General features: G+C 45.6%; 1 protein-coding gene across 1 annotated transcript in view; it reads right to left on the reverse strand.

Moving 5' to 3' along the window:
* LOC112236337 (muscleblind-like protein 1) overlaps positions 1-21,348 on the reverse strand; it is a 173,759-nt gene that overhangs the window by 124,893 nt on the left and 27,518 nt on the right. Inside the window, 1 exon segment of the mRNA XM_042296465.1 lies at positions 8,375-9,351. Within this exon segment, the coding sequence (XP_042152399.1) occupies positions 8,375-8,548 (174 nt within the window). The 5' untranslated portion in view covers positions 8,549-9,351.

Here is a 21,348-nt window from a genome sequence, read left to right on the forward strand (position 1 = left end):
CAATGTTAATTGAACAGGTGACAATGTTAACTGAATAGGTGACAACGTTAATTGAATAGGTTACAATGTTAATTGAATAGGTTACAATGTTAATTGAATAGGTTACTATATTAATTGAATAGGTTACTATATTAATTGAATAGGTGACAATGTTAATTGAATAGGTTACTATATTAATTGAATAGGTTACAATGTTAATTGAATAGGTGACAATTTTAATTTAATAGGTTACTACATTAATTGAATAGGTTACTATATTAATTGAATAGGTTACAATGTTAATTGAATAGGTTACAATGTTAATTGAATAGGTTACTATATTAATTGAATAGGTTACTATATTAATTGAATAGGTGACAATGTTAATTGAATAGGTTACTATATTAATTGAATAGGTTACAATGTTAATTGAATAGGTTACAATGTTAATTGAATAGGTTACTATATTAATTGAATAGGTTACTATATTAATTGAATAGGTGACAATGTTAATTGAATAGGTTACTATATTAATTGAATAGGTTACAATGTTAATTGAACAGGTTAAATTGTTAACTGTATTTCAGAATCCTACCAGATATATATTAATTTACTTCATAAGAGCCAGGGGTAGAGATGGATAGACAGGGGTAGAGATGGATAGACAGGGGTAGAGATGGATAGACAGGGGTAGAGATGGATAGACAGGGGTAGAGATGGATAGACAGGGGTAGAGATGGATAGACAGGGGTAGAGATGGATAGACAGGGGTAGAGATGGATAGACAGGGGTAGAGGTAGAGATGGATAGACAGGGGTAGAGGTAGAGATGGATAGACAGGGGTAGAGATGGATAGACAGGGGTAGAGATGGATAGACAGGGGTAGAGATGGATAGACAGGGGTAGATATGGATAGACAGGGGTAGAGATGGATAGACAGGGGTAGAGATGGATAGACAGGGGTAGAGATGGATAGACAGGGGTAGAGATGGATAGACAGGGGTAGAGATGGATAGACAGGGGTAGAGATGGATAGACAGGGGTAGAGGTAGGGATGGATAGACAGGGGTAGAGATGGATAGACAGGGGTAGAGATGGATAGACAGGGGTAGAGATGGATAGACAGGGGTAGAGAAGGATAGACAGGGGTAGAGGTAGGGATGGATAGACAGGGGTAGAGATGGATAGACAGGGGTAGAGATGGATAGACAGGGGTAGAGATGGATAGACAGGGGTAGAGATGGATAGACAGGGGTAGAGAAGGATAGACAGGGGTAGAGGTAGGGATGGATAGACAGGGGTAGAGATGGATAGACAGGGGTAGAGATGGATAGACAGGGGTAGAGAAGGATAGACAGGGGTAGAGAAGGATAGACAGGGGTAGAGGTAGGGATGGATAGACAGGGGTAGAGGTAGAGATGGATAGACAGGGGTAGAGGTAGGGATGGATAGACAGGGGTAGAGAAGGATAGGCAGGGGTAGAGATGGATAGACAGGGGTAGAGATGGATAGACAGGGGTAGAGAAGGATAGGCAGGGGTAGAGATGGATAGACAGGGGTAGAGGTAGGGATGGATAGACAGGGGTAGAGGTAGAGAAGGATAGACAGGGGTAGAGGTAGGGATGGATAGACAGGGGTAGAGAAGGATAGGCAGGGGTAGAGATGGATAGACAGGGGTAGAGATGGATAGACAGGGGTAGAGATGGATAGACAGGGGTAGAGATGGATAGACAGGGGTAGAGGTAGGGATGGATAGACAGGGGTAGAGGTAGAGATGGATAGACCGGGGTAGAGAAGGATAGACAGGGGTAGAGATGGATAGACAGGGGTAGAGATGGATAGACAGGGGTAGAGGTAGGGATGGATAGACAGGGGTAGAGGTAGAGATGGATAGACAGGGGTAGAGATGGATAGACAGGGGTAGAGGTAGAGATTGATGGACAGGGGTAGAGGTAGAGATGGATAGACAGGGGTAGAGGTAGAGATGGATAGACAGGGGTAGAGGTGGATAGACAGGGGTAAAGATGGATAGACAGGGGTAGAAGTGTATTTGTGTGTGTGTGTGTGTGTGTGTGTGTTCTCTCTCAGCCTGTCTGTACCCACTTCCCTCCCTTCATGTCTCTCAGCCCGTCTGTACCCACTTCCCTCCCTTCATCTCTCTCAGCCCATCTGTACCCACTTCCCTCCTTTCATCTCTCTCAGCCCCGTCTGTACCCTCCTCAGTCTTCATCTCTCTCAGCCCCGTCTGTACCCTCCTCAGCCTTCATCTCTCTCATCCCGTCTGTACCCTCCTCAGCCTTCATCTCTCTCAGCCCGTCTGTACCCACTTCCCTCCCTTCATCTCTCTCAGCCCATCTGTACCCACTTCCCTCCTTTCATCTCTCTCAGCCCCGTCTGTACCCTACTCAGTCTTCATCTCTCTCAGCCCCGTCTGTACCCTCCTCAGCCTTCATCTCTCTCAGCCCGTCTGTACCCTCCTCAGCCTTCATCTCCCTCAGCCCCGTCTGTTATCTCCTCAACCTTAATCTCTCTCAGCCCGTCTGTACCCTCCTCAGCCTTCATCTCTATCAGCCCTGTCTGTACCCTCCTCATACTTCATCTCTCTCAGCCCGTCTGTACCCTCAGCCCCTCAGCCTCCTCAACCTCTCTCTCAGCCCCGTCTGTACCCTCCTCAGCCTTCATCTCCCTCAGCCCCTGTCTGTTATCTCCTCAATCCTCAATCTCTCTCAGCCCTGTCTGTACCCTCCTCAGCCTTCACCTCTCTAGCCCAGCCCTGTCTGTACCCTCCTCAGCCTTCATCTCTCTTATCCCGTCTGTATCATCCTCAGCCTTCATCTCTCTCAGCCCCGTCTGTACCCTCCTCAGCCTTCATCTCTCTCAGCCCCGTCTGTACCCTCCTCAGCCTTCATCTCTCTCAGCCCCGTCTGTACCCACCTCAGCCTTCATCTCTCTCAGCCCCGTCTGTACCCTCCTCAGCCTTCACCTCTCTCAGCCCGTCTGTACCCACCTCAGCCTTCATCTCTCTCAGCCCCGTCTGTACCCTCCTCAGCCTTCATCTCTCTCAGCCCGTCTGTACCCTCCTCAGCCTTCATCTCTCTCAGCCCCGTCTGTACCCTCCTCAGCCTTCATCTCTCTCAGCCCCGTCTGTACCCTCCTCAGCCTTCATCTCTCTCAGCCCCGTCTGTATCATCCTCAGCCTTCATCTCTCTCAGCCCCGTCTGTACCCTCCTCAGCCTTCATCTCTCTCAGCCCGTCTGTACCCACCTCAGCCTTCATCTCTCTCAGCCCCGTCTGTACCCTCCTCAGCCTTCATCTCTCTCAGCCCGTCTGTACCCACCTCAGCCTTCATCTCTCTCAGCCCCGTCTGTACCCTCCTCAGCCTTGCATCCAAAGCTAAGTGAAGCAGCATAGTGTAAACAGGAAATAGATCTTACTACACATGTTTCACTATTGTAACTCCACCCCCTCTCTCTCTGTCCCTCTTACTTCTGAATCCATCCAAGGAAATATATCATTGTGTCAAAAGGACATGAGACGGGTGCATACAACAGACTTGGCTTTGGGAGAAGAAGTCATAGATCTGGATGTGTATGTATGAATGTATGTCCGTACGTGAGTGTGTATGTTTATGTGTGTGCATTTATGTGTACGTGCATGTGTGTGTATGTGGGTTTGTACACTTACTGGAAATGCATAGCTCTGACCCTGCTTGACTTTGGCACACAAACGCACACACACACACACACACACACACACACACACACCGTCTCCTTCTAACCTTTCCTAACACCAGACTGCTTTGGCCTTGGCCTCGATCTGACATCTAGACTACTCTGCTACAACTATTTCCCTGAATAGCACACTGGCCAGCCAATCTGATAGGAAACAGAACAGAGAACAGAGAACAGAGCCCGGTCTTGTGTGTGTGTCTGTGTGTGTCATTATTAAGAGGGGCTTCCAGGTAACGTGAAGCCCAGCTTGGAGGCATCCCCAGCTACCCAGTCTCCCACTGTCCCCTGGAAAATGATTTATGAGCATGTCTTTATGTGTGTGTGACAGTGTTAATCTTTGAATGTATGACTTTATGAGTGTGTATATACATCACTAGTATTCACAGTATGGTTTTCTGAGTGTCTGTATACCTTTACAGTATTGTTGTGTCTCTGAATATCCCTCTCTCTCCCACTGTCCTACATAAAACGTCTATTGACTCAAAGGTGTGTCAATCGAAGAAACATAATAAAACCATCCACATCAAAAACCGTCAGCTACAGCTAGAGATGTCTAAACCACACCCCTTCAGGTCCCACCCCTGTGTCTAAACCACACCCCTTCAGGTCCCGCCGCTGTGTCTAAACCACACCCCTTCAGGTCCCGCCCCTGTGTCTAAACCACACCCCTTCAGGTCCCGCCGCTGTTTCTAAACCACACCCCACACCCCTTCAGGTCCCACCCCTGTGTCTAAACCACACCCCTTCAGGTCCCACCCCTGTGTCTACACCACACCCCTTCAGGTCCCACCCCTGTGTCTAAACCACACCCCTTCAGGTCCCGCCCCTGTGTCTACACCACACCTCTTCAGGTCCCACCCCTGTGTCTAAACCACACCCCTTCAGGTCCCACCCCTGTCTCTACACCACACCCCTTCAGGTCCCACCCCTGTGTCTAAACCACACCCTTTCAGGTCCCACCCCTGTGCCTAAACCACACCCCTTCAAGTCCCACCCCTGTGTGTACACCACACCCCTTCAGGTCCCGCCCCTGTGTCTACACCACACCCTTTCAGGTCCCACCCCTGTGTCTACACCACACCTCTTCAGGTCTCACCTCTGTGTCTACACCACACCCCTTCAGGTCCCACCCCTGTGTCTAAACCACACCCCTTCAGGTCCCGCCCCTGTGTCTAAACCACACCCCTTCAGGTCCCGTCCCTTTGTCTACACCACACCCCTTCAGGTTCCAGCCCTGTGTCTACACCACACCCCTTCAGGTCCCACCCCTGTGTCTAAACCACACCCCTTCAGGTCCCGCCCCTGTGTCTACACCACACCCCTTCAGGTCCCACCCCTGTGTCTAAACCACACCCCTTCAGGTCCCACCCCTGTGTCTACACCACACCCCTTCAGGTCCCACCCCTGTGTCTAAACCACACTCCTTAAGGTCCCACGCCTGTGTCTACACCACACCCCTTCTGGTATAAACAGGGAAGTTTAAGTTTAGGGAAGTACTTTACACCTCAGACTGTCATCAGGACTGTCATCAGACTGTCATCAGGACTGTCATCAGGACTGTCATCAGACTGTCATCAGACTGTCATCAGGACTGTCATCAGGACTGTCATCAGGACTGTCATCAGGACAACATGGGTCCATGTCGATCATAATGAAATGATACCTCACACCTCAGACTGTCATCAGGACTGTCATCAGACTGTCATCAGGACTGTCATCAGGACTGTCATCAGGACTGTCATCAGGACAACATGGGTCCATGTCGATCATAATGAAATGATACCTCACATCACAGACTGTCATCAGGACTGTCATCAGGACCATTGTGAAAAATCCCTTGCAGTTGTAGTAATCGCTGTCCGAGTTTGCCGAAGCTCCGATTTTAATATGTTTTCTGTCGACAGTTCCTGCAGATAAATTATAATTATTCTGAGTACAAAGCAGCTGGGATGCAAGTCGTGAGACCTAGCAACCAACATCTGAGAGTATTGAACATTTATTTCCTGGAAAATACTTCACACAGACGTGTTTTCTCCTTTGTAGCCTCTTGTAGTGTTCAGCCGGGACGAACTCACCAGCAATCGTAGTTTATAGAGACATGTTTGCTTCTTCTTCTGTGGTTAAAAGTAGAGCCATAAAGCATAGAACAGCAGACGAGCCAGACATTTTTAGCTAGAATTTGGAAACAAAAAAGATATACGACACCGTATCCGGATGTGGAAATATCGTCGCTAGCTAAGAGCCAAAATGAGTGCCTCGGCCCCTCTTGCTTGGTAAGCGACTCTTGCGCCCCCTAGTGGATATACACTACACATGGCAGACTTCCTCTCTGGGTGGAACGCAACGACGATGTGGACAAAATTGTGCGCTGCCCCAAGATACCTGACTCTGCCCTTCCACATGCATGCAGGTCAAGTGAAGCCTGTAGCCACCTTTACTGTCTGTCTGTCTGTCTGTCTGTCTGTCTGTCTGTCTGTCTGTCTGTCTGTCTGTCTGTCTGTCTGTCTGTATGTCTGTCTGTCTGTCTGTCTGTCTGTCTGTCTGTCTGTCTGTCTGTCTGTCTGTCTGTCTGTCTGTCTGTCTGTCTGTATGTCTGTCTGCCTGCCTGTCTGTCTTTCTGGCTGGCTGGCTGTCTCTGTCTCTGTCTCTGTCTCTCTTTAACTTTCTCTTACTCTCTCTTACTCTCTCTCTTTCTCTCAATTTAGTGGGAGTGTGTGTCTGTGCCAGATCAGAAATAGACAGTGAATTACAGAGAGCCCTGTGGGCTGAATGAGACCCCACTATGAGTGTGTGACCCCAAAATTACACATTACCACTGCACACACACACACACACACAGTCTTGTACAGCTAACCTTGTGGGGATACACAATTCAGTCCCATTGAAAATCCTATTTTCCATAACCCCTAACCCTAAACCTGACCTTAACCCAAAAACCTAACCTTAACCCAACCTAAAACTAACCCTAGCTCCTAACCCTAAACCTAATTCTACACTAATTCTAACCTAACACTAATTCTATCCTTAACCCTAAACCCCTTAGAAATAGCATTTGACCTTGTGGGGACCAACAAAATGTCCCCAGTTGATAAAATGTTTGTTTGCTTATTATTCACACACACACACACACACACACACTGACCAGCCAAGTCTATATGAACCTCTAAAGTGATATCTCTCCTTACAGACCAGCCAAGTCTATATGAACCTCTATAGTGATATATCTCCTTACAGACCAGCCAAGTCTATATGAACCTCTATAGTGATATCTCTCCTTATAGACCAGCCAAGTCTATATGAACCTCTATAGTGATATCTCTCCTTATAGACCAGCCAAGTCTATATGAACCTCTATAGTGATATCTCTCCTTATAGACCAGCCAAGTCTATATGAACCTCTATAGTGATATCTCTCCTTACAGACCAGCCAAGTCTATATGAACCTCTATAGTGATATCTCTCCTTATAGACCAGCCAAGTCTATATAAACCTCTATAGTGATATATCTCCTTACAGACCAGCCAAGTCTATATGAACCTCTAAAGTGATATCTCTCCTTACAGACCAGCCAAGTCTATATGAACCTCTATAGTGATATATCTCCTTATAGACCAGCCAAGTCTATATGAACCTCTATAGTGATATCTCTCCTTACAGACCAGCCAAGTCTATATGAACCTCTATAGTGATATATCTCCTTACAGACCAGCCAAGTCTATATAAACCTCTAAAGTGATATCTCTCCTTACAGACCAGCCAAGTCTATATAAACCTCTAAAGTGATATCTCTCCTTACAGACCAGCCAAGTCTATATGAACCTCTATAGTGATATCTCTCCTTATAGACCAGCCAAGTCTATATAAACCTCTATAGTGATATCTCTCCTTACAGACCAGCCAAGTCTATATGAACCTCTATAGTGATATCTCTCCTTATAGACCAGCCAAGTCTATATGAACCTCTATAGTGATATCTCTCCTTACAGACCAGCCAAGTCTATATGAACCTCTATAGTGATATCTCTCCTTACAGACCAGCCAAGTCTATATGAACCTCTATAGTGATATCTCTCCTTATAGACCAGCCAAGTCTATATGAACCTCTATAGTGATATCTCTCCTTACAGACCAGCCAAGTCTATATGAACCTCTATAGTGATATCTCTCCTTATAGACCAGCCAAGTCTATATGAACCTCTAAAGTGATATCTCTCCTTATAGACCAGCCAAGTCTATATGAACCTCTATAGTGATATCTCTCTCCTTACAGACCAGCCAAGTCTATATGAACCTCTATAGTGATATCTCTCCTTATAGACCAGCCAAGTCTATATGAACCTCTATAGTGATATCTCTCCTTATAGACCAGCCAAGTCTATATGAACCTCTATAGTGATATCTCTCTCCTTACAGACAGCTTCCTCTTGCAGGAGCTCCTGACATGTATTGCTTTTCCTTCATCCTGATCTCTCTATCCACATCACATGCACCTTCCTCTTCATGTGTGTCCTGCCTCAAGAACAAGCTGACAGCGATTGAAACAGTCAGGTAATACGTTGCATGACAGGTATGTTCAACCACCAGGGAGAGCGTGGACTCCAAAGACAATTCACCCTAAAGCCAGAGTGGGACCTTCAGAGATCCATAATCAGGTAAGGACTCACCTTGAGGGAGTCAAAGCAGGCGATGACTCGTCCATTCTCCACCTGACAGCTCTTGGCAGGGTGGGCAAACTTACACTCGCTGTCTGGTCGTGAGCACGTCCCTCTTTGGAACTCACGACACACCTCCAGAGTCAGCCATTTTGTGTCCCGAATAGGTGTCAGGTTTACCGCCATTTTGAACCAGGCAGAAGTAGCCGATTAAGAGCAACGGATATCCAGGCAGAATGTGATGTCTCAGAATGTGTGATGAAAGTTTGTTTCTAATGTCACTGAGAGAAATCAAAATGAAACAAGCCAATCAGAAGGTGTTTTCTATCCGAGGCCTGTTTTTGGATGTGAGCCAGGACCTCTGCTAGGATCTATTGCCCATCCTATGAACCTGTTACTGGGGCTGATGAGATTCCTCCAGTGCCTGACACTGGGCTGGTGGCACTGACGAAAGCTTGCTTTGTACAGGCGGTTCCAACTTCTGTACTCCTCTCTCTCTCACTTTCCTCAGCTGAACTGTCAGGCGAGATGGATGGCGAAACACATTATTGATCGGGTTGGCCCATGTTGTGCCGAGGGAGCAGGTAGCAGGGGGCGGAGTGGAGGGAGGGACAGCGGGAGGACAGTCCCCTCTCACCCACACAGAAGGAAGAAAATCCTATGTGTTGTCACAGTCAGGCTACAAGGGAGCCGAGACAGTTCCAGAGAGGTGGTAGACGTGGCAGGAAAGGATTATGGGTAGGATGGGGGCACCACCAGGGACCAGGGATCAGAAGGTTCAGCTGGCAGGGATTATGGGTAGGATGGGGGCACCACCAGGGACCAGGGATCAGAAGGTTCAGCTGGCAGGCAAGGATTATGGGTAAGGATGGGGGCACCACCCGGGACCAGGGATCAGAAGGTTCAGCTGGCAGGGATGGCAGTCCTTGGGCTCCTGGTGTGGTCTAGAAGGTCCACACAGCTACAGGCTTCAGGCAAGGCACTTCTGTCTATGGGAGGAGAGGAGAGGAGAGGAGAGGAGAGGAGAGGAGAGGAGAGGAGAGGAGAGGAGAGGAGAGGAGAGGAGAGGAGAGGAGAGGAGAGGAGAGGAGAGGGAGAGGAGAGGAGAGGAGAGGAGGAGAGGAGAGGAGAGGAGAGGAGAGGCAGTCAGCATTTAACAGAGACAAATGGAAACAAACACACTAATACATACTGATACATATTAATGCACACACACACACACACACACACACACACACACTAACTCACCAGAGGCCCTAACACCAACTGCCAGTCTCTCGACTGGAAAGTCAAATATAAGATCATATCGCTTACAATGAAGCACCACGCAGCAAATGTTTTTAAATTAAGAAGGGGGGTGGGAGAGACAGGGAGAGAGAGAAATAGACAGAGAGGTAAGAGAGAGAAGAGATGGAGTCTGTGTGAAAATCAAATGCTCCCCCTCCCTCACTCATTGAAACAGACTTTGACCTGGGTGAGAACCAATCAGACCGGGCGATTGTTGCAGCAACATTCTGGGCTGAGAGCCAAGAGGGATGAGACAGGGATGGTCTAGACCAGTTCACAGAGAGAGAGAGAGAGAGAGAGAGAGAGAGAGAGAGAGAGAGAGAGAGAGAGAGAGAGAGAGAGAGGAGAGGAGAGGAGAGGAGAGGAGAGGAGAGGAGAGGAGAGGAGAGGAGAGGAGAGGAGAGGAGAGGAGAGGAGAGGAGAGGAGAGAGAGGAGAGGAGAGGAGAGGAGAGGAGAGGAGAGGGAGAGAGGAGAGGGAGAGGAGAGGAGAGGAGAGGAGAGGAGAGGAGAGAGAGAGAGAGAGAGGAGAGAGAGAGAGAGGAGAGAGAGAGAGAGAGAGAGAGAGAGGAGAGAGAGTGAGTAGAGTGTGTGAGGTGTGTGTGTGTGTGTGTGTGTGTGAGAGTGTGTGCGAGAAGGGAAGAGTGTGTGTGTGTGTGTGTGTGTGTGTGTGTGTGTGTGTGTGTGTGTGTGTGTGTGTGTGTGTGTGTGTGTGTGTGTGTGTGTGTGTGTGTGTGTGTGTGTGTGTGTGTGTGTGTGTGTGTGTGTGTGTGTGTGTGTGTGTGTGTGTGTGTGTGTGTGTGTGTGTGTGTGTGTGTGTGTGTGTGTGTGTGTGTGTGTGTGTGTGTGTGTGTGTGTGTGTGTGTGTGTGTGTGTGTGTGTGTGTGTGTGTGTGTGTGTGTGTGTGTGTGTGTGTGTGTGTGTGTGTGTGTGTGTTTGGGGGTAAAAAGAAAAGAGAAAAATGAAATAAAGATAATTATTTGACCTTTATATAACTAGTCAAGTCAGTTAAAAACAAGTTCTTGTTTACAATGACGGCCTACAGGGGAACAGTGGGTTAACTGCCTTGTTCAGGTGCAGAACAACAGATTTTCTCCTTGTCAGCTCGGGATTCGATCTTGTAACCTTTCGGTTACTAGTCCAACTGTCACGCCCTGACCTTAGAGAGCCTTTTAATTTCTCTATTTGGTTAGATCAGCGTGTGATTTGCGTGGGCAATCTACGTTTTCTGTTTCTATGTTGGTGTGTTTGATTCCCAATCGGAGGCAGCTTTCTATCGTTGTCTCTGATTGGGAATCAGATATAAGTTGTCAGTTTCCTTTTTGGATATGTGGGATCTTGTCTTTGTTTGTTGCTTTATGCACGACTAGCTTTATGTTCGGTTTGGTTTCATCGTTTTTTTCCCGGTGTTACGTTTTCAAATAAAGAGAGAATGTACGCCTACCACGCTGCACCTTGGTACAGTCATTTATCACGACGAGCGTAACAGAAGATCCCACCACCAATGGAACCAAGCAGCGTGCCCCGGAGTGGAGGACATCATGTGTGTCTCCCCAGCCTGGTAAGCCCTGTGGCAGCTCCACGCACCAGGCTTCCAGTACATCTCCTCAGTCCGGTGAGACCTGTTCCGGCTCCACGCATGAAACCTCCAGTGATTATCCATGTCCCGGAGCCTCCAGTGATAATCCATGTCCCGGAGCCTGTAGTGATGATCCATGTCCCGGAGCCTCCAGTGATGATCCATGTCCCGGAGACTTTAGTGATGATCCATGTCCCGGAGCCTGTAGTGATGATCCATGTCCCGGAACCTGTAGTGATGATCCATGTCCCAGAGCCTGTAGTGATGATCCGGTCGGCAGTCCGGAGTCTCCGGCGATGATCCACGGTCCGGTTCCACGGAAGCGGAGTGATCAGCGTGCGGAATGGGGGCTACGTCCCGAACCGGAGCCGCCACCAAGGATAGATGCCCACCCGGACCCTCCCCTATAGAGTCAGGTTTTGCGGCCGGAGTCCGCACCTTTGGGGGGGTTACTGTCACGCCCTGAACTTAGAGAGCTTTTTTATTTCTCTATTTGGTTTGGTCAGGGTGTGATTAGGGTGGGTTTTCTGTTTCGATGTTGGTGTGTTTCAGAGGATGGAATTCATTGTTTTTTTCCCGGTGTTACGTTTTCAAATAAAGAGAGAATGTACGCATACCACGCTGCATCTTGGTCAGATCATTTATCATCCAACGACGAGCGTAACACCAGAACTCTAACCACTAGGCTTCCTGCCGTCCCATGTAGCCTAGTGGATAAAGAGGGAAAGAGGTAAAGGGGTAAAGAAGATAGAGGTAAAGACACAAAGATGAATCAGTTGGAAAGAGATATGAAGAATTAAGAGGATAAAGAGATACAGAGATAAAGGGGTTAAGAGATAATGAGGTAAATAGATGAAGAAGTAAAGAGAAAGAGGATGAAGAGGTAAAGAGGTAAAGACAGAGAGTAAAGAGGTGGCCCTCTTTGGATATAGCAAGCACCAACTCTCTCTCACTCTCTCAACTTTCTCTCTCTCTCTCTCTCTTCTCCCTACACCCAGGCTCTGTTATCTCAGGTTGTGAATTCCTGGAGGAGACTCTCTCCCTCATGCAGTATATAGAGAGAAAAGTTCACAGTAGAACAAAGGAACTTCTTCTACCTCACAGAACTTGAGAACTGAACAATATCCATGTTTTGGAGAATGTGTAACCGGTCGGTGGAGAATCCAGTTATGACCGGTCCATTTTGTTTAAAGTTTGTGACCTCATTGAGAGACAATACAGCCACATTACCATAACTCTGTTTATACAAGAGTCTCCGTTATGATATTTGCATCTAATTGTTGTATAAAATGAATGAGTAAAGATTTTTGTAATGTGATTTTAAACTGTTTCATGAAAGAGAATCCAATTCCCTTTAAAGTTCAACTAAGTCATTGGCCCGCCCCATGAGCACAGACATTGATCTGGCATCATGGGACAGCCTTTCTACTGTTACGAATATAACCTCCAACTGGAGGAATTCCCTTCAGACCAGCGCACCTCGATAACCGAGAGGGCTAAGGTTTGAATAGAGACCAAGCACACCTCGATAACCGAGAGGGCTAAGGTTTGAGTAGAGACCAAGCACACCTCGATAACCGAGAGGGCTAAGGTTTGAATAGAGACCAAGCGCACCTCCAGAACTGAGAGGGCTAAGGTTTGAATAGAGACCAAGCGCACCTCGAGAACCGAGACGGCTAAGGTTTGAATAGAGACCAAGCGCACCTCGATAACCGAGAGGGCTAAGGTTTGAATAGAGACCAAGCGCACCTCGAGAACCGAGAGGGCTAAGGTTTGAATAGAGACCAAGCGCACCTCGAGAACCGAGAGGGCTAAGGTTTGAATAGAGACCAAGCGCACCTCGAGAACCGAGAGGGCTAAGGTTTGAATGGAGACCAAGCGCACCTTGAGAACCGAGAGGGCTAAGGTTTGAATAGAGACCAAGCGCACCTCGAGAACCGAGAGGGCTAAGGTTTGAATAGAGACCAAGCGCACCTCGAGAACCGAGAGGGCGATAAGTAGAGACCAAGCGCACCTCGGGACCGAGAGGGCTAAGGTTTGAGAGGACCAAGAGGGCTAAGGTTTGAATAGAGACCAAGCGCACCTCCAGAACCGAGAGGGCTAAGGTTTGAATAGAGACCAAGCGCACCTCGATAACCGAGAGGGCTAAGGTTTGAATAGAGACCAAGCGCACCTCCAAAACCGAGAGGGCGAGGACCGAGAGGGCTAAGGTTTGAATAGAGACCAAGCGCACCTCGAGAACCGAGAGGGCTAAGGTTTGAGTAGAGACCAAGCGCACCTCGAGGACCGAGAGGGCTAAGGTTTGAGTAGAGACCAAGCGCACCTCGAGGACCAAGAGGGCTAAGGTTTGAATAGAGACCAAGCGCACCTCCAAAACCGAGAGGGCTAAGGTTTGAATAGAGACCAAGCGCACCTCGAGGACCGAGAGGGCTAAGGTTTGAATAGAGACCAAGCGCACCTCGAGAACTGAGAGGGCTAAGGTTTGAGTAGAGACCAAGCGCACCTCGAGGGCCGAGAGGGCTAAGGTTTGAGTAGAGACCATGCATTCCTCTGTTTCTGAATTCTTAACCATACCACGTGGTTAAACTCTGAGTCTATCGATACCGACAGAATAAGAGCAAATCTTCTATACTAATTACTAGTCTGCAGCTAGGAATTATGTACCATTGAATGTGAAGACCGACAACCGCCGAAACATATATTCTATAAGAACATTTCTGAATGTTACTCTGAGGTAATCCACCCTAACCAAAGACTCCAGGGACGCAGAGAGAATCTCGGATGAACTTTCTAACAGAAAAGGACGATTTCAGCAGAGATCATGACGACACACTGAGCGTAAATATATATATATTGCAATTATTCTTGAATGAGTGAGTGTTCAGGTGCAAAGGATTCGTTTTTCAAATATTATAAATATCAACTGTGTTTAGTCTTTCACGCCCTTCTCAGTCTCTTTGTCTCAGTCTCTTTGTCTACCAAGCCGTCATATCGGTTTAGCCCAGTACGGCACATCCCCTATCATTTCCTTCTAACCATATCTACTCTGTTTGTTTGTATGTGCATTTCGGTGATCATTTAATTAGTTAATAAATAAATGATTGAGACAATTGATGTATGGATGATTAATAGTGAAGACTGGGTTTGTGCAGATAACCAACAATTTACAATGTTTGGAATGACTAAAGTGAGGTAAATAATAATTAATTCATTAGAAGACTAATTGATCAGATATTAAAATATCTGAAAAGTTACATTAGGAAAATTATAACTTTGTAATCTGAAGATTTTCCTTGGTGCCCCGACTTCCTAGTTAATTACATTTACATGATTAGTTTAATCAAGTAAAAATAATTACAGAGAATTGATTTGATAAAATAACAGTCTTCACTTTAATGATACCAAAGACACGACAGATGTAAAGAACAATAGAGGTAAAGGCATAGAGGATAAATATTTAAAGAGGATAAAGACAACCCCATTAAATAAGAAACAGTCAGATTGGCCCTCTCTCCTCTACACTGCTGAATTCAAGCATAATTTGCTTCCATCTCTTTACCCTCTTCCTCTTCTACAGTACTGAGAGGCCTAGTCCTGACCTGACTCAAATGGCCAAGAAAATAGTAAAACATGAAAGGCATCAGCATGCTTCCCAGTTCAGCTGGCCCCTCCCAGTTCAGTTGGCCCCTCCCAGTTCAGTTGCCCCCTCCCAGTTCAGCTGGCCCCTCCCAGTTCAGTTGCCCCTCCCAGTTCAGTTGGCCCCTCCCAGTTCAGCTGGCCCCTCCCAGTTCAGTTTGCCCCTCCCAGTTCAGTTGGCCCCTCCCGGTTCAGTTGGCCCCTCCCGGTTCAGTTGGCCCCTCCCTATTCCGTTGGCCCCTCCCTGTTCGACAATCTGTCGTTCATTTTGACGTTTTGCAGAGATCTCAGTCAAGCAATTTTACATCTAACTAAGATGTTTGGGGCAGTATTTCTCAAGTGGAAAAATGTGAATGAAAATGAATCGTCTCTAGTTGAATGACAACATAGACTTTATTAAAGAATCCCTACTGTTGACCAATCACCGACAAAGGGGTGCTTCGGCCTCTAGGAAAAATGTTGTGTGCCTGAACAGCAGAGAAAATCTAGCCCAAAATGAACAAAAACGTCACAAAATGTCCTCATAATAATATATATCAACTGTTTCGGGTGGGAAGCATGCGAACGCCTTGAGACCAATTGGAAAGTTGGCAGGAGATCTCTGTGAAGACCCAATGAACTATCACTATATCATCCTCCCTCCCCCCTATCACACCAAGGAGGGGTGAGAGACAACCCACTCCATCTCTGCCTAGCTCCCTCCTTCCTTACGTCTCTCATCACATGCCCAGGCCTGTGTGTTCCCGGTGGTGATTCAGTCATGAACATACACACACACACACACACACACATACACACATACACACACACACACATACACACACACACACAGAGCTAAAAATGCCAATAAACGTGTGGGAACCAGGAGCACTTAAAGTAGCTGGATCCAGCTCTAGGGAGAGGGAGAAGGAACAGCTATATAGAACACACAGCTATAGAACACACAGCTATATAGAACACACAGCTATATAGAACACACAGCTATATAGAACACACAGCTATAGAACACACAGCTATATAGAACACACAGCTATATAGAACACACAGCTATATAGAACACACAGCTATATAGAACACACAGCTATATAGAACACACAGCTATAGAACACACAGCTATAGAACACACAGCTATATAGAACACACAGCTATATAGAACACACAGCTATATAGAACACACAGCTATAGAACACACAGCTATATAGAACACACAGCTATAGAACACACAGCTATATAGAACACACAGCTATAGAACACACAGCTATATAGAACACACAGCTATAGAACACACAGCTATATAGAACACACAGCTATATAGAACACACAGCTATAGAACACACAGCTATGGAACACACAGCTATATAGAACACACAGCTATAGAACACACAGCTATATAGAACACACAGCTATATAGAACACACAGCTATAGAACACACAGCTATATAGAACACACAGCTATATAGAACACACAGCTATAGAACACACAGCTATATAGAACACACAGCTATAGAACACACAGCTATATAGAACACACAGCTATAGAACACACAGCTATATAGAACACACAGCTATATAGAACACACAGCTATAGAACACACAGCTATGGAACACACAGCTATATAGAACACACAGCTATAGAACACACAGCTATATAGAACACACAGCTATATAGAACACACAGCTATATAGAACACACAGCTATAGAACACACAGCTATATAGAACACACAGCTATAGAACACACAGCTACATAGAACACACAGCTATATAGAACACACAGCTATAGAACACACAGCTATATAGAACACACAGCTATAGAACACACAGCTATATAGAACACACAGCTATAGATCACACAGCTATAGAACACACAGCTATATTGAACACACAGCTATAGAACACACAGCTATAGAACACACAGCTATATAGAACACACAGCTATAGAACACACAGCTACATTGAACACACAGCTATATTGAACACACAGCTATATAGAACACACAGCAGCTATATAGAACACACAGCTATATAGAACACACAGCTATAGAACACACAGCTATAGAACACACAGCTATAGAACACACAGCTATATAGAACACACAGCTATAGAACACACAGCTATAGAACACACAGCTATATAGAACACACAGCTATATAGAACACACAGCTATATAGAACACACAGCTATAGAACACACAGCTATATAGAACACACAGCTATATAGAACACACAGCTATATAGAACACACAGCTATATAGAACACACAGCTATAGAACACACAGCTATGGAACACACAGCTATATAGAACACACAGCTATATAGAACACACAGCTATAGAGAACACACAGCTATAGAACACACAGCTATATAGAACACACAGCTATATAGAACACACAGCTATATAGAACACAGTGCTATATAGAACACACAGCTATATAGAACACACAGCTATAGAACACACAGCTATATAGAACACACAGCTATATAGAACACACAGCTATATAGAACACACAGCTATATAGAACACACAGCTATATAGAACACACAGCTATATAGAACACACAGCTATAGAACACACAGCTATAGAACACACAGTTATAGAACACACAGCTATATAGAACACACAGCTATATAGAACACACAGCTATATAGAACACACAGCTATAGAACACACAGCTATATAGAACACACAGCTATAGAACACACAGCTATATAGAACACACAGCTATATAGAACACACAGCTATAGAACACACAGCTATAGAACACACAGCTATATAGAACACACAGCTATATAGAACACACAGCTATAGAACACACAGCTATAGAACACACAGCTATATAGAACACACAGCTATATAGAACACAGTGCTATATAGAACACACAGCTATATAGAACACACAGCTATATAGAACACACAGCTATAGAACACACAGCTATGGAACACACAGCTATATAGAACACACAGCTATATAGAACACACAGCTATAGAACACACAGCTATGGAACACACAGCTATATAGAACACACAGCTATAGAACACACAGCTATATAGAACACACAGCTATAGAACACACAGCTATATAGAACACACAGCTATAGAACACACAGCTATATAGAACACACAGCTATAGATCACACAGCTATAGAACACACAGCTATATAGAACACACAGCTATATAGAACACACAGCTATATAGAACACACAGCTATATAGAACACACAGCTATATAGAACACGCAGCTATATAGAACACACAGCTATAGATCACACAGCTATAGAACACACAGCTATATAGAACACACAGTTATATAGAACACACAGCTATATAGAACACACAGCTATATAGAACACACAGCTATATAGAACACACAGCTATATAGAACACACAGCTATATAGAACACACAGCTATAGATCACACAGCTATAGAACACACAGCTATAGAACACACAGCTATATTGAACACACAGCTCTATAGAACACACAGCTCTATAGAACACACAGTTATATATAACACACAGTTATATATAACACACAGTTATATATAACACACAGTTATATATAACACACAGTTATATAGAACACACAGCTATATAGAACACACAGCTATAGAACACACAGCTATATAGAACACACAGCTATAGAACACACAGCTATATAGAACACACAGCTATATAGAACACACAGCTATATAGAACACACAGCTATATAGAACACACAGCTATATAGAACACACAGCTATAGAACACACAGCTATATAGAACACACAGCTATATAGAACACACAGCTATATAGAACACACAGCTGTAGAACACACAGCTATAGAACACACAGCTATATAGAACACACAGCTATATAGAACACACAGCTATAGAACACACAGTTATAGAACACACAGCTATATAGAACACACAGCTATAGAACACACAGCTATGTAGAACACACAGCTATAGAACACACAGCTATGTAGAACACACAGCTATAGAACACACAGCTATATAGAACACACAGCTATAGAACACACAGCTATAGAACACACAGCTATATAGAACACACAGCTATAGAACACACAGCTATATAGAACACACAGCTATATAGAACACACAGCTATAGAACACACAGCTATATAGAACACACAGCTATAGAACACACAGCTATATAGAACACACAGCTATAGAACACACAGCTATATAGAACACACAGCTATAGAACACACAGCTATAGAACACACAAGCAAAGACAAAGCAATAGCTCACAAATCAATCCTGCCTGAAGCGGTAGGAGAGGCCAGGAGGCAGAATGACACTCCTTGGCTGGCTGACTGCTGTCACTCAGCATCTGGGGGGATAACATCGACACTTCAACGCCCTGTGAGCACAGGACGTTGAAAATACGCTAACATGACTTCAGTAGACCGGGGCTCCAAGAGACAGACTGGTGTGGATGCCATTTATCACCCCTCTTCATCGCCAGTTGATGTTCATGACGTGTTTTGAAAGCTCGTACTGTCAATCGTACCAGACCAAACGGTGACTGATTCTCCGAGGTGGATGGGACTGTTGAAGAATGACTCTTACGTGTAGGGAATATATACCTAAAGGACTCATCAATAAACATCTTAGCCTGAATGAATAATGGATGGACCCATTTCCCATTGCCACAGGCTGAAGATGTTACTATACTGAACCACCGTCATCCTGTAATACCAGATAGCTACGGTAATGACCGGAGCCCAGGGAATCTGGCTGGCTGAGCCTAATGCTGTATGTTCAGACAGGCTAACATGCTAATTGTACACACATATGATTATGCACACACACACACACACACACACACACACACACACACACACACACACACACACACACACCAGCCCACTACAAACCCACATGTTGGTGTTTTATCTCACAGCGTTGTAGTCTGTGTGTACGATAGTCAAATTGGTGTCCCTGATGCTCATGTGTCACTCTCTTCATAACCTGCTGCTAAAACGGGGCCACTCCCCCAGCCTAACCTACATTTTTTTACACTAATGAAGAGATGTCCAGGAGGAACAGGGACGTGGGGAGGAGCCAGGCTCCTGGGTAACACAAGCTGCTGAAGTTCAGCTGTAGGGTCTCAGAGCTGAGTATGTACAGCCAACCAGATCTTACAGTCACAATTCAAAATTAGACCTTCATCCATGTTTGTAAAATGTATCATTTTTGAAGTGTTAATTTTAGGCATGAACTCTAAATGAACTCTATGAATCTTTTCTGTCACTGGATTTGAACTTTCACCCTTTGGAATCGGTGGCAGATGTTTACAACCATCCGCCATTCCTGTCCACAACGCCCTAGAAAAACTGACATCTACCTGAAGGTCACAGCGCTCACTGTTGCCCCTAATGGCCGGTTTCCACCTCATCTCCCAACGTCCTCAGACATGGATGGGACGTCAAATACTGACTTGAATTACAGATGACCTGGCTGTATGTAGCACCATAGAACCTATCACCACCGTTACTGGCTGTATATAGCACCATAGAACCTATCACCACGGTTACTGGCTGTATATAGCACCATAGAACCTATCACCATGGTTACTGGCTGTATATAGCACCATAGAACCTATCACCACCGTTACTGGCGGTGTATAGCACCATAGAACCTATCACCACGGTTACTGGCTGTATATAGCACCATAGAACCTATCACCACCGTTACTGGCTGTGTATAGCACCATAGAACCTATCACCACGGTTACTGGCTGTATATAGCACCATAGAACCTATCACCACGGTTACTGGCTGTGTATAGCACCATAGAACCTATCACCACGGTTACTGGCTGTATATAGCACCATAGAACCTATCACCACGGTTACTGGCGGTGTATAGCACCATAGAACCTATCACCATGGTTACTGGCTGTGTATAGCACCATAGAACCTATCACCACGGTTACTGGCTGTATATAGCACCATAGAACCTATCACCACCGTTACTGGCTGTATATAGCACCATATAACCTATCACCACCGTTACTGGCTGTATATAGCACCATAGAACCTATCACCACGGTTACTGGCGGTGTATAGCACCATAGAACCTATCACCATGGTTACTGGCTGTGTATAGCACCATAGAATCTATCACCACGGTTACTGGCTGTGTATAGCACCATAGAACCTATCACCACGGTTACTGGCTGTATATAGCACCATAGAACCTATCACCATGGTTACTGGCTGTGTATAGCACCATAGAACCTATCACCACCGTTACTGGTTGTGTATAGCACCATAGAACCTATCACCATGGTTACTGGCTGTATATAGCACCATAGAACCTATCACCACCGTTACTGGCTGTATATAGCACCATATAACCTATCACCACGGTTACTGGCTGTATATAGCGCCATAGAACCTATCACCACGGTTACTGGCTGTGTATAGCACCATAGAACCTATCACCACGGTTACTGGCTGTATATAGCACCATAGAAC

This window comes from Oncorhynchus tshawytscha, linkage group LG13 (assembly GCF_018296145.1).
Source record: "Oncorhynchus tshawytscha isolate Ot180627B linkage group LG13, Otsh_v2.0, whole genome shotgun sequence".
NCBI classification, from domain to species: Eukaryota; Metazoa; Chordata; class Actinopteri; order Salmoniformes; family Salmonidae; genus Oncorhynchus; species Oncorhynchus tshawytscha.